Source organism: Gracilinanus agilis, chromosome 2, assembly GCF_016433145.1.
Source record: "Gracilinanus agilis isolate LMUSP501 chromosome 2, AgileGrace, whole genome shotgun sequence".
Lineage (NCBI taxonomy): Eukaryota > Metazoa > Chordata > Mammalia > Didelphimorphia > Didelphidae > Gracilinanus > Gracilinanus agilis.
Window position 1 is genome coordinate 646,215,116 of NC_058131.1, and position 13,127 is coordinate 646,228,242.

The 13,127-nt window shown below is 38.9% G+C and overlaps 1 protein-coding gene across 1 annotated transcript in view; it reads left to right on the forward strand.

The window, feature by feature from the left end:
- The window catches only part of ENTPD1 (ectonucleoside triphosphate diphosphohydrolase 1), a 31,414-nt gene that overhangs the window by 1,880 nt on the left and 16,407 nt on the right, over nt 1-13,127 (forward strand). The window contains exons 2-3 of the mRNA XM_044662646.1: nt 5,090-5,207; nt 11,748-11,898. Of these exons, the coding sequence (XP_044518581.1) occupies nt 5,129-5,207; nt 11,748-11,898 (230 nt within the window). The 5' untranslated portion in view covers nt 5,090-5,128. The remainder of the gene's footprint in view (nt 1-5,089; nt 5,208-11,747; nt 11,899-13,127) is intronic.

Below are 13,127 nucleotides of genomic sequence, written 5' to 3' on the forward strand. Positions count from 1 at the left end.
GTGTGTGTGTGTGTGTGTGTGTGTGTGTGTGTGTGTGTGTGTGTGTGTGAATATTTCCATCCCGGAATCCATACCAGGAGATTGAAAGGAATTAGAAATATGATTTTCTAAAACACTCCTTTAACTCTGTTCAATAAACCCTTGGAAATTAAAAACAAACAAACAACAAAAAACCACAACATGCCACTCCGTGTCTTTATTTCTTGGATCCTAATTAAATTAGAAGGCCACCATGGTACAGTGGACTGAACGCTGGACTTGGAGTCAGAGAAAGTAGTGATTTACATCCCCCCTGTGACCCTCGCCAGTTTTTGTTTGCTGAGCAAGCCTTATAATTTCTTCTTCTGTAAGCTAGGGATAATAATAACACTTACCTTGCCAGATTATTGTGAAGATCAAAAGAGAACCCCTTCATAACATATAAATATGAACGAGTGTTACTTTTATTCTACTTAACAGGTTGTTTTTTTTTTTTTTTGTTCCATCTGGAAACTCCCTATTTCCACATCTCTTTCCCAAAGCTTTTGGGTCTGAATTGTATTTAGAAAATGTTTGTTTTAAAACCTTAGCCTTGTCCATTCCTGAGTGCCAAACCTTTTTTTGGAACCATTAGAAAGACATACACAGTATCACTGGCAGAAAAGAATTCTCTCTCCATTTCCAGGCACACAGTTTCCAGCCACAATGCCTTTGCCGGGCGGTTGACTGTTAGTTTTGACTTCTCTATATTTGTTTGAGTTAAGTTCCCCTCTGCCTTTCTGGACTGCCTTGTCCAATGAGTGTTACAAACAGGGACTCTGCTGTGAACATTTCACTAGAGATATTCCCGGTGCTGGCACTCTCTGAGATGTGCATCTGGTGTTCAGGGTTCACGGAGTTTCCCAGCAGTTCCACTTCAAAAACTGGATCAAAGGATGGTCCGCAGATGAGAAAGATTTTGTGGTTTGATGTCTTAATGGAGTATTTGGAAAGATCAGTTCTGATTTTATGATCCAGACTTTTATACAATCCCATATCTTTTTTTTAAAACTGCATTTCTAATGTTTTCTAGTTGGGAATAAGGAAAGCCTTGGCCTTGTTTTCAAAGGGGACCCAGCATTATCACTTTACAAAAAGATTTCTGACCCTATCCCTCTAAACTAAGAATTAGCAGGCCAGGACAGTGGTTCCCTGAGGGTAGAAATGTCTTGTTTATAGACCACTAAAATAATATTTGAAAGAACCAACTGCTTATAAACCATTAGAATTGCTAAGATTGTCTGATGGAGCTGCAAGAGTGATTGTTAAAAGAGTAAAGGCTTTAAAAAAGACTTTAGGGCTTATAAAAACAATGGATCTAAGGAAAATAAGAGGAGTTGCTTCTGTTGTTTTTCTTGTTATTGTATTTAGAGCTATTGGTGAAGATGTTATCTTAATGAGGCACCCAACCCCCTGCACTGTACTGCATACACATTAGGTGCTTAATAAATGTTTATTGTGTATATCTAGTTTGGCCCTCTCTCATTTTGTAGATTAATGAAACCGAGGTCTAGTTAGATGAAGTATCTTGTTCAAAGTTCTACAGTAACAGAAATAGACTCAGAAAAATACAGATCTCTTTCTTTACTCCTATTCAAATGTTCTTTCCATCATAAGCCCAAAATATGAAGATTTGAATTATATCTCAGAATAAGGGGAAAATCTGTCTTTTAAGAGAAAAGAGAGCTTTAAGAGAAAAATGTCTATTCCTTCTCCTTGGGTTTCTCTAAAAACTCACCTTCCTGTTTGATAGAAGTCTATCTTTATTCATTCTGGTCTTTCTTGACAAGGCTTCTTGTTCTGGTTTCTCTTTGCAGGTATAGAAATAGGGCTGGTTTTCTTTGGGTTCTCCCCTCTAAATTAGTCCTCTCTGATGTCCTGAACTTATCTGTCCCTTATGGGGGTGGTATCAATAAGGCAAGTCCTCTTTCATGCCTGGGATTTTCTTCCCTGCTTTCTATTGTGTGTGGAACATGCCATGCCTTCTTCATTAGAAGAGTCCATTTGGGACTTTTCTACCAGTAGGCAAAGCAATGACCCAGGACAATCCAGAGGAGAAAGGACTTAGGAGAAAGAACTCTATCCACATTCAGAGAAAGAACTGTGGAACCAGAAATGCATTAGAAAAATATATGATCGACCACATAGTGTGATAGGTTTGTGATTAGGGTTTTGATGTTAAAGAATCACTCTACTGCAAATATGAATAACATGAAAATGGGTTTTGAACAATGATACATGTATAACCCAGTGGGATTGTTTGTCGGCTTCAGGAGTGGGGAGGAGAAAGCAGGGGTGGAGGGATCATGAATAATGTAACTATGGAAAAATATTCTAAATAAAAATTTAAAAAAAAGTCCATTTGGACTATAATGGGTCATACGAAGTCTCATTCTTTTGGACTGGGAGGTTAAAAAAGGTGAGACATGAGAAGACTCTTTGAGATTGATAAATGTTATACGTACAAGATTCTTTGACCCATTTCTGGAACGATACCGCCAGTGTTATTATGATGGTATACTAGAAGGTGGGAAATAACTATATTTTCTCAAAATAATTTTTCATATATTTGCTTCTTAATATAATCCTTATGTCAGCAGCTTTTCTTTACATGAAGGGCCTGGGCACATTTTGGAGACCTTTAGTTTCTTCTTTCTGGTTACTCTCCAGTACAGATGGAACCTTAGACCATAGGTAGTTCCCAAAGGACAGCCATCAATTCACTTATTTAACTTATTGCCTTCTACCCTGGTAGTACCTGATGAGCATATTAGTGTATAGCACTGTAGCAAAGGATGCCCCTCAATCCTCCTTAAAAGCATTCAGGATCACAAGGCATTAAACAAAGCATGGATTTTAATTACAATAAAGGACACAGAAAGATTTCATACTCAAGCCCTAATCAGCAAAGAAAACTCTTTTTCCTTTCTGGTAGGCCTTTTCCTCTCCAAAGACCTATAAAATCTTCTCAAAATAGTACTATTCAGGCTATTCCCTCCTGCCCCAACAGTAAAGAACTTGGGATTGCCAAAGAATCAAGCTATATGCTATACATCATTTCCTTTGGGGGAAGAGCATGTCACAAGGAGAAAGAATTCAGGTTTCACAAGGGAGTCAAAAGACCTTATATACCTAACATTAGTATTTGGAAATCAGCCCCAAAATAATGATTTTCAGAGCCATTTGATACTTGGAGACTCCATGGTATCCAGAAAGGGAAGAGGAAGGATCATTTTGGGTCTATCAGTCTGTTTTCCTTGTCCTGTGAGCATTCCTTTGGGAGGCCTTCATGAAACCTGACCCAGGTTTTGGAATGCATTTGTGTATGCTGAGTTCATGCTTCAAGGTCAGTAAAGAATGTGTCTCTGATTCATACTTCCTAAGATCACTTCTCCCCACAGTCCTTTCATAGAAGATGCTTGAGAAAAAAAAATTGAGGCCTCATAGTGATGTTTGAGGAGCCTGATACTGTCTCATCCTTTCTCCTTCTCCTCTTCATATTGCTTTAGTTTCTTTGTAGCTGTCTCTCGATCTGTTTTCTCCTCCCCTCCTTTATGTCCCTCCAACTGTATTTATCTCTCTCCCTTTTCCAATTTATCTTTTTTCTTTCCCTTTGTTTTTAATTGTCCATATTATAGGTTGTTGTTTTTTTTTGTTTGTTTTTTTTTGGGACCAGACCTATGATTTTATTGATGTCAGGGACTTCTAATGAGGGAATTCCCTCTACCAATGAATATCAGCAATTATTTTTGCTATGTTTAGTCTCAGAGAGTTACCTATGGAAAATGGAATAGGGAATAATTATTGCCCACAAAGTTCTGCTCCCGTGTCTCATCCTGGTGTGGAGTTGCTTGTGGAATCTATAAAAGTTCTCTCAAGGGTAGCAAACTCTGGCCTGGCCCATCAGAGAGCTGGAAGAAAAGGCCTGGTGACAGATGGTTTGTCTTGTTGTTTGAAAGCCAGCTTAGCTCATCCAGAGACTATCTACAAGACAATTGGCTACCAGTGACAAATTTCTTCAACCACAGTAACTCATAAAATCCATCTGCTAAGGGGAAAAGGGGCTGGGATCTGCACTGATGGAACAAAGCCTCGCACTGATGAAATCCTGGTTTCTTGAAGCATGATAATGGAAATGAGATTTGTTTTAAGATATCTTTTGTATCTCTTGAGTACACTTTCACATTCCTAGTAAATAAAAAATCAGGTGAGTCTTTCTCTTTCTCACTTTTATGACAAAAACAACCAATCTAAAACAAATTTAAATTTTTTTTTTAACTTTGGAAAAGGCAGCATGGTATTGTGGTTAGAACCCTTGACCTGGAGTCACTGAAATCTGGATTTGAATCTTGCCTCAAATACCTACTAGTTGGGTAATTCTTGGGTCAGCTACATGGTGCAATGGATAGAGTGGTGTGCCTGGAGTCAAGAAAACCTGATTTCAAATCTGGCTGGGCAAGATATATAAAACTAGTTACCTCAGTTTTCTCATCTGTAAAATGAGCTGGAGAAGGCAAACCATTCTAGTATCTTTGCTAAGAAAACCCCAAATGGGGTCACAAAAAAGTCAGTCATAACTAAAATGACTACCCAACAAAAAATGTAACTCTGTGTGTGTGTGTGTGTGTGTGTGTGTGTGTGTGTGATCTAGCTCCCGTGAGCCTCCTTTCCCCCATCTGTAAAATGGGAATAATGATAGCATTCACCTCCTAAGTCTATTGTAAGGATCAAAAAAGATAAGGCAAGTTAAATACTTTGTAGACTATAAAGTGTTAAATAAATTTGAACTATTATTGTTTTTAAAATGTTCTGGAGGAAAACAGGTTCACCACCCTCACCCTAGTGTATTTCATACATTGGCATATTTTCTGGAATGTGATCAGAAAAGGATTCAGTCACCAGAGATGGGGTACTTTGGGCTCTCATGAGCAGGTCTGCCATTGCCTCTTTTGAATAAAATCCACATTGTTCCAAGGTTCTCAACAGTGAGAGAACAGTGTGTTCTGCTGTGAAATAACTGGTCAGGAGGGTGTTTGTGGCTAATTGGTTCCTGCCTTGCTTTTGTCCTCAGTATGGGATCGTGCTGGATGCTGGCTCTTCTCACACCAACATGTACATCTACAACTGGCCAGCAGAGAAAGAGAATGACACTGGAGTGGTACAACAGGTGGAAGTGTGCAAGGTACAAGGTAAGGTGTGGAAATGTGGGAGATACTGGAAACAGAAAGGAAATGGGGTACCAAGAAGGTCATGGGAAATCATGGCCATTGAGTAGATCCTTCCAGTGAACTTTAGGGGGGAATGTGTTGATAGATCCCATCTTTCCTTGTTGAAATTATTATAATTAATATGAATTCGGTTCATTTTAACAAGGAAGCCTTCATGAAAGAGGTGGCCCCTAAGCTCAGTCTTGAAGGAAGATGAGAATTCTGAGTAGTGGAGATAAGGAGAAAGGGCATTCCAGGGGAGTGATATCTGTGAATACACAAAAGTAGGACCTGATGAAATGTTGAGTTTGGAGAAAAGTTAGCAGTTCATTTTGGCTCTTACACAGAGTATGATGGGAGTAATGGGAAATAAGACTGGAAAAGTTGAAACTGGCTTTGAAGCTAGATTTTTGAAGAGCCTTAAAAAACAGAAGAGTTTCTACTTTATCATAAAACCAACAGGGAATCACTGGAGCAGGGAGAGGTCTGGTTAAACTGTGTTTTAAGAATATTATTTTGACAGCTGTGTGGTCAATGGATTAGAAAAGGAAGCGACTGGATGCAGGGAGACCTTGGCACACAGGCTGTCCCTCATTTCTGGAATGTTCTCCTTTCCATTTTGGCTTCTTAGAGCCCCTAACTCCTTTCAGGGTTCAGTTCAAGTGCCATCTCCTTCAAGAAGTCTTTTAAAATTCCTCCAGTTGGGGCAGCTGAGTAGCTCAGTGGATTGAGAGCCAGGCCTAGAGACGGGAGGTCCTAGGTTCAAATCCGGCCTCAGACACTTCCCAGCTGTGTGACCCTGGGCAAGTCACTTGACCCCCTTTGCCTACCCTTACCAATCTTCCACCTATAAGTCAATACACAGAAGTTAAGGGTTTAAAAATTTAAAAAAAAAAAAGAAGAAAAATTCCTCCAGTTGATGGTCTTTCCACTCAAAAACAAAATCACTTAGGAAGTTATTTTATTAATCTAGGCAAGGGATTGTAAGGATCTATTAAATGGAAAGAAGCAAACAGGTATGAAAAATGGGGAAGTGAGATCAACAGAACTTGAAAACTTTCTAGCTGATGAAGACAGACTAGAAATAGCTAAGAGATGGTAGCTCCAAGTTGTAGTGTTGGTCTTGGAGTTAGGAAGGTCTGAGTTCAAATCCTACCTTAGATACTTATAAACTGTGACTCTGAGCAAGATACTAAGTCTTTCTCAGACTCAGGTTCCTCAGCTGTAAAATAATGATGATAATAATAACACCTAAATCACAAAGTTGATATGAGGACCATATGAGACTTACCATTTAAAGAAAGCACATTGAACTTTAAAGGTTATATAAATGTCAGCTACTGTTACTACTATGAATCAGAAGATGGTGGTGCTCTTAACAGAAATAAGGAAAATTAGGAGAGAGGTGAGTTTGTGAGGGGAAATGACTTTAGGCATGTTGAGTGTGAGATGCCAGTAAGACATTTGGGTGGAGATAGGAAGCATTTGTCCACATGGGATTAGAATTCAGAAAAGAGAGAAGAGTTGGAGTTAAGAGACTCAGTCAGTGGTCACACACTTAGTATCTGAGGCAAGATCGGAGCTCTGGCTTTCTCAAAGTCTCCAAGTCCAACATTTTATCCACCGTGCCACCTAGATGGTTCATGGTATGAAAAGATATAGAAAGATCAAGGAAGAGATGAGAGGCATTTGGCTATCAGTTTTAGAGTTGAGATCTTTTGTTACCTCTAAGAAAACATTTTCAAATGTTTTTCATGATTGCACATGAAAAATCTCTATGAGATTGTTTAGTCTTAAGGAGTGGGGATGGCAGAGATAGTGTAAAGGAGGAAATTTTTTAAATTTTTTAAAAAAACAAGTGTTTACAGTTGTTTTTACATGAAATTGAGGGGAAAACAAAATATTATGGAAAAAAGAAGAGTTTCAGAGGAATGTAATGGGGAGAGGGGATGTAAAATCTAAATTAATGGCACCATTCCTCCCTGTCAGCCCCCCAGTTATGGCATGGTAGTACCATGGGGCATAGAGGGGCTGGGTCAAGGAAAAAAGGTTTATTGACAACTGGTCTGTCTCTTACTATAGCCCCACTGAGGAGTTAGGACAGACAGAAGCAGATAAAACTTAAAGGTTTTTTGCTTTAGAAAAAGGAGAACAAATCATTTGAAATAGAGAAAGTAAATCCCAGGAATAAAATGGTTGCTACATCCCATATATCCAGAGCCTCTGATCCAAGTTGGGGAGCAAGGTTGGAGGCTTGCTTAGTTTAGGAATTTTGGTTCCAATCAGTTCACTGGATAGTTTAAAGGATGCTTAATGGTTCTATGCTCTTTTTTTCTTGGTATCTTCTGTATACTCTGTAAATCTTATCATCTATTTAATACTTTCCCTGTAAGGAAAAAATCTTTGCTAAACACCCTCTTCTGATTTGGGCCTGTTAAGAGAAGAAGACATCCACCTAAACCTGAGTAAGAATTGGAGACAGCTAGAGTTTAACTGGATGGTGAACCAAATTGCAAATACCTATGATGAAGATCAGAGTATGATAAATAGTAAAGCCACTAGAAAGGAAACCAGGAATCTTAGTTCATTTTCCCTGTTTCAGCTTGGAAACAGTACTCTTATCTCATCCCATTAAGTGATAACATGTTAAAGGAAAAGAGTCAAGAAGTGTTGGAGGCCCATAGAAGGGAAGAATGGAATATACAAAACAGTTTCTATGCTAGAGTCGTTTAGCTGAATCTAGCTCTTAAGAAACACAGTATGTGTGCTTCCAAAAGCATTTGTCCATAGTCTCTCACTAATATACTCATAGGGTGAGCCAAAGTTAATTTATTTTTATGCTATTAATTTCAGTAGAATTTGAAGATGTATTGCATGAAAATCTGCAAAAATATTGGAAAATAGCATCAGATTTTTTTTATTGTAGTATGATTACAGCCTTTCAAAACTGACCCAAAATAATACATTATTGGTGGAATTGTAGCCTACTATAAATATTTTGGAGAGGAATATAGCAACATATAAGAATTACAAAATTGTACTTTTTGCCCCAGTGATTCCCTTGCTAGAAATTCATAGGATCACAGATTTAGAACTGGAAGGGATCTTAAAGACTACCTAATCCAACTCCCTGATTGTATGGATAATAAAACTGAAGCCTAGAAACAAGAATTGACTTGCCCAATATCAAGGGGCAGCAAGAAGCCCAACTGGGATTTGAACCCAGGTCATCTGAGTCCAGATTTATTGCTCTTCCCACTACTCTATAGTAATGATCTGTGCCTAAATATACAATTTTGTAATAGCAAAACATGAGAACCAATCTATATGTTCAGTGATTTCCAAATATTTGAATTATGCTCTATTTATGCAATTGATTATTGTTATGATAGAAAAATAATGAATATGAAACATATGAGGAAATATGGAAAGACCTATATGAAGAACTATAAAGTGAGATCAACAGCACCAGAACTGCTTCTGTATTAACTATTACTCCTTTCTCTCTCTTTCTCTCTCTCTCACTCTCTCTCTCTCTCTCTCTCTCTCTCTCTCTCTCTCTCTCTCTCTCTCTCTCAACCTTTCTCAGTCTCTCTCTATGTACACATTCATGATACAGGCTTTATAAATACATACTATAAACTATTAATATATATATAATATATAGCTGGCATGATGCATACACCATTAATTGCTGAGGAAGCTGAAACTGGTGGGTCTCTTAAAATAAGGAGTTCTGAGCTTCAGAAGTGCTAAAGCCAATTGCAAATCTTCACTAAGATCAGCATTAATTTGATGAGCCCCCAGGAGTAGAGGGCCACTAAGCTGCCTTAGGAAGGGCTAACCAGTCCAAGTTGGAAAGATGGAGCAGACTAAAGCTTCATTTATTTGTTTGTTTGTTTGTTCATTCATTCATTCATTCGTTTGTTTATTTATTTATTTAATAAAGCCCTTACCTTTCATCTTGGAGTCAATACTGTGTATTGGCTCCAAGGCAGAAGAGTGGTAAGGGTAGGCAATGGGGGTCAAGTGACTTACCCAAGGTCACATAGCTAGGAAGTGTCTGAGGTCAAATTTGAACCCAGGACCTCCCATCTCTGGGCCTGACTCTCAATCCACTGACCTACCCAGCTGCCCCCCAGGCTAAAGCTTCTGCAACCATCAGAGCTAGGATGGAGACTATGAGTAGCTGTTCTTCTTCCAGCCTGGGCAAAATAGGGAGATCAATCTCAAAATAAATGTTTATACATATATGTGCACATATACATACACGCATATGAAAGAAAACAAAGCCAAAGGTGGCAGAATTCCACACAGACTTGGAAGAGATAAAGGACCAACACATTTCTTGTTTGTTGTCTGTTAATTCATTTGTTTCTGCTTTTTAAAATGCTTTGGGCTCTAATGTAAGATTTTATTTCCTTATAATATGTTAATTTGTTTTGAAGCCCTTACCTTTCATCTTAAAATCAATACTTTGTATTGGGTCTAAGGCAAAAGACTGGTAAGGGCTAGGCAATGGGGGTTAAGTGACTTGCCCAGGGTCACACAGCTGGGAAGTATCTGAGACTAGATTTGAAACTAAGACCTCCTCTCTCTAGACCTGGCTCTCAATCCACTGAGCCATCTAGCTAGGTCCCTGTTCATTTTTTTTGCTGATGGTTGTTTATAGCAAATTTTTTAGAAAATGAAACAAAAAGGAAGCCTGCTGACTGAGTGCTTTCTTGAGGTAATGTTGCCTGGTTGAGACCTTGCCAACCCTAAGTTTTTACAGGCTGATTTTTAGAGATTTAAGGCAGCTCTGGGCTTTTCTAGCCTGGTGTAGGAAAAAGGTAACAGAATGAAAGATTGAAGATCTGGATTCTAGTCCTGTTTCTGCAATTGACTCATGGGGACTCTGGGCAAGTTCAATTCTCTGGACCTCAGTTTCTTCTTTTGAAAAATAAGAGGTTTGGGCTATATAATTTCTTTTATTTCAAAGAGCCTGGTACATAGCAGACACTTAATAAGTGCTTATTGATTGACTGATTACCGTAGCTCTCTCTGCCTTATATTTGCCCCATTCTCTATTCTTTCTGTTCCCATGCTTTTTGAAGTGTTTGGGCCAATTATCCTATGGCTTTGGGTCACAGACTGAGACTTGATATGATGTTGCAAGGCCAGAATATCTCAGGCTTAGCTAGATTTACATTTATGAACATGGATTATAATCATATTTTTATATTTATGTGCATGCCATTTCCCACCTGTATCCTTTGGCATAGATTGTCTCCCATGCCTGGAATTTCTCCTTTTTCATTTATGCCTCTTGGAACTCTTAGCTTCCTTCAAGGTTCAGCTCAAGCTCCATTTCCTTCAAAAGGGATTTGTAGCCCATGTGGGAATCCAAAAAATTGAGGCCGTCTATCCTTGCACTAGTCCTCTATATCTAGTTTTTTAAAATAAATTTTTATTGCCACAGTATTTTTATTTGGGTAAATTTTCCCCTGTAGGTCTCCCTTTGCCCTTTCCCAGAGAGCCACTCTTTATAACAAGGAATATTTTTAAAAGAAAAAGAGAAAAAATAGATAAAACAATTGGCAAAAAAGTCAAAACATGATGGCCTCAGCAATCTGGTGTTAGATAAACCCAAGGATCCCAGCTTTTGGCTTAAGAAGTCACTATTTGACAAAAACTGCTGGGAAAATTGGAGAACAGTATGGGAGAGATTAGGTTTAGATCAACATCTCATGCCCTACACCAAGGTAAGTTCAAAATGGATAGATGGTTTAAACCAGTGATGGGCAAACTTTTTAAAGAAGGGGCCAAAGGAAAGGAAATGCTCATCTGTCAGTCTGTTTCTAAGGCAATTCTTTTGAAGTTTCATTGTATTGTATCCTACTCATTGTATTTGTCATCTTAGGAATAATGTCCTGTGGCCAGATAGAATATTTCAGCTCCCCTCCCACCCCATCTGACCCGCTGGTCGTAGTTTGCCCATCACTGGTTTAAACATAAGGTGTGATAGTATAAGTAAATTAGGGGGATGCAGAATGGTTGACCTATCAGATCTATGGAGAAGGGAAGAATTTATGACCAAACAAGAGACAGAGAATATTATAAGATGTAAAATGAATAATTTTGATTATATTAAATTAAAAAGTGTCCAAAAAAGTCAAACCATCAAAAATAATCTGAAAATATTCTCCACCCCTGTAAAGGGATGGGGCTGGGGGGGTGGGTAAGAAAAATTCAATTTGATCTAAAGCTAGAGGACAAATGTTTCTGAGGTCGTAGTAGAAATATCAATGGAGATCATCTGAAAGTCTGAATTCTAGTACTGACTCTGAAGAATGAACTTCAGAAACAGAGGTTTGCAAACAAAACAAATCACTGGAAGGTCTGAGGGCAGGTATGGGATATAGACCCAGGGAATACAATCCCACCTTTATCCCACGGTGTCTCATAATGTAATGTCTGAAGCGTTTAAACTTGTTCAACAGCATTAGAAGCCTTCATTTATGGTGTACTCAATGTCTCCAGGTCCGGGCATCTCAGGATATTCCCAGAATGTGAAAGATGTAGGCTTTTACCTCAACAAATGCATGGACAGAGCTCAGCAAGTGATTCCTGAGGAGCAGCACCAGAAGACCCCTGTTTATCTCGGAGCCACAGCTGGCATGAGGTTGCTCAGGTAAAGTAGCATCCAGGAACCTATGATACAATTAGGCTTTGAGGTTCAGGACAGTGTCACCATAGCAGTAGTTAAGTCCATCATCTTGTAAAATCAAAGGATAGAAACAAGGATTACAATCAAAATTTACTGAATAGGGGGGGCAGCTAGGTGGCACAGTGGATAGTGTGCCAGGCTGGGAGCTGGGAGGATTGGGGTTCAAATCTGACTTCAGGCACTTCCTAGATGTGTGACCCTGGTCAAGTTGCTCACCCTGTTTGCCCAGCCCTTGCCCTTCTGTCCTAAGAGTTGTTTCTAAGACAAAAAATAAGGGTGTAAAAAAAAAAAAAGATTTACTGAATAGAGTCACTGTACCTCAGAGCTCAGAAACCATATAGTCCAATCTATAGTTTGGAATGAGAATCTCCTCTATAACATCTCTAATAAGCAGAGACATAACTAGCCTGTGACTGCTGAGATTTTGCACCAGCGTGGGGAATTTAGAGGCTGAAAAAATTTAATCTTATTCTTCTTCAGTAGAGTAGAAAAGAGGTGAGAGGCATCAGAGCTCAGATGCCAAGACAAAAAAGTAGGGAAGAGGACATTCAGCTATCCTCCGCCTCCAGGATAAAATGCAATCATCTTGGCTGGGCATTTTAAGTCTTTCACAATGACTTCAGCCTATCCTTTTCCTTTTGGATAGCTCTCATTGTTAAGAGTTTTTTGTGAGCCTAAATTTGATTCTCTGAAACTTCCATCTATTGGTCATAAGTCATAAGAGGTCATAATTCCTCAAGGATAAGGCAACCAATCAACCTCTTCCATGCAACAGCCTTTCATATTCTGGAACTCAGATATCATATATCCTCTAAAGCCTCTTTCCAAGCTAGGTACTCCCCATTTGTTCTTTTTTTAGGCAAATAGGATTAAGTGACTTGCCCAGGGTCATGTAGCTAGTAAATGATTGAGATTGGATTTGAACTCAACTCTTCCTGACTCCAAACCCAGTAGTCTATCCACTGTACCACCTATCTGCCCCTATCCCTAATTCTTTTGACTATTCCTTCTATAGCATTAACTCAAGGCTCTTGACCATCCTGATAGTCTTCCTTAATCAAGCAAGCAAGCAAAAAGCATTTATTAAGCACCTACTATATCCCAGGCACTGTGCTAGGGGCTGGGGATACAATTACAAAAGTGGGACAGTCCTTTCCCTCAAGAAGCTTATATTTTACAAGAGGCTATATATT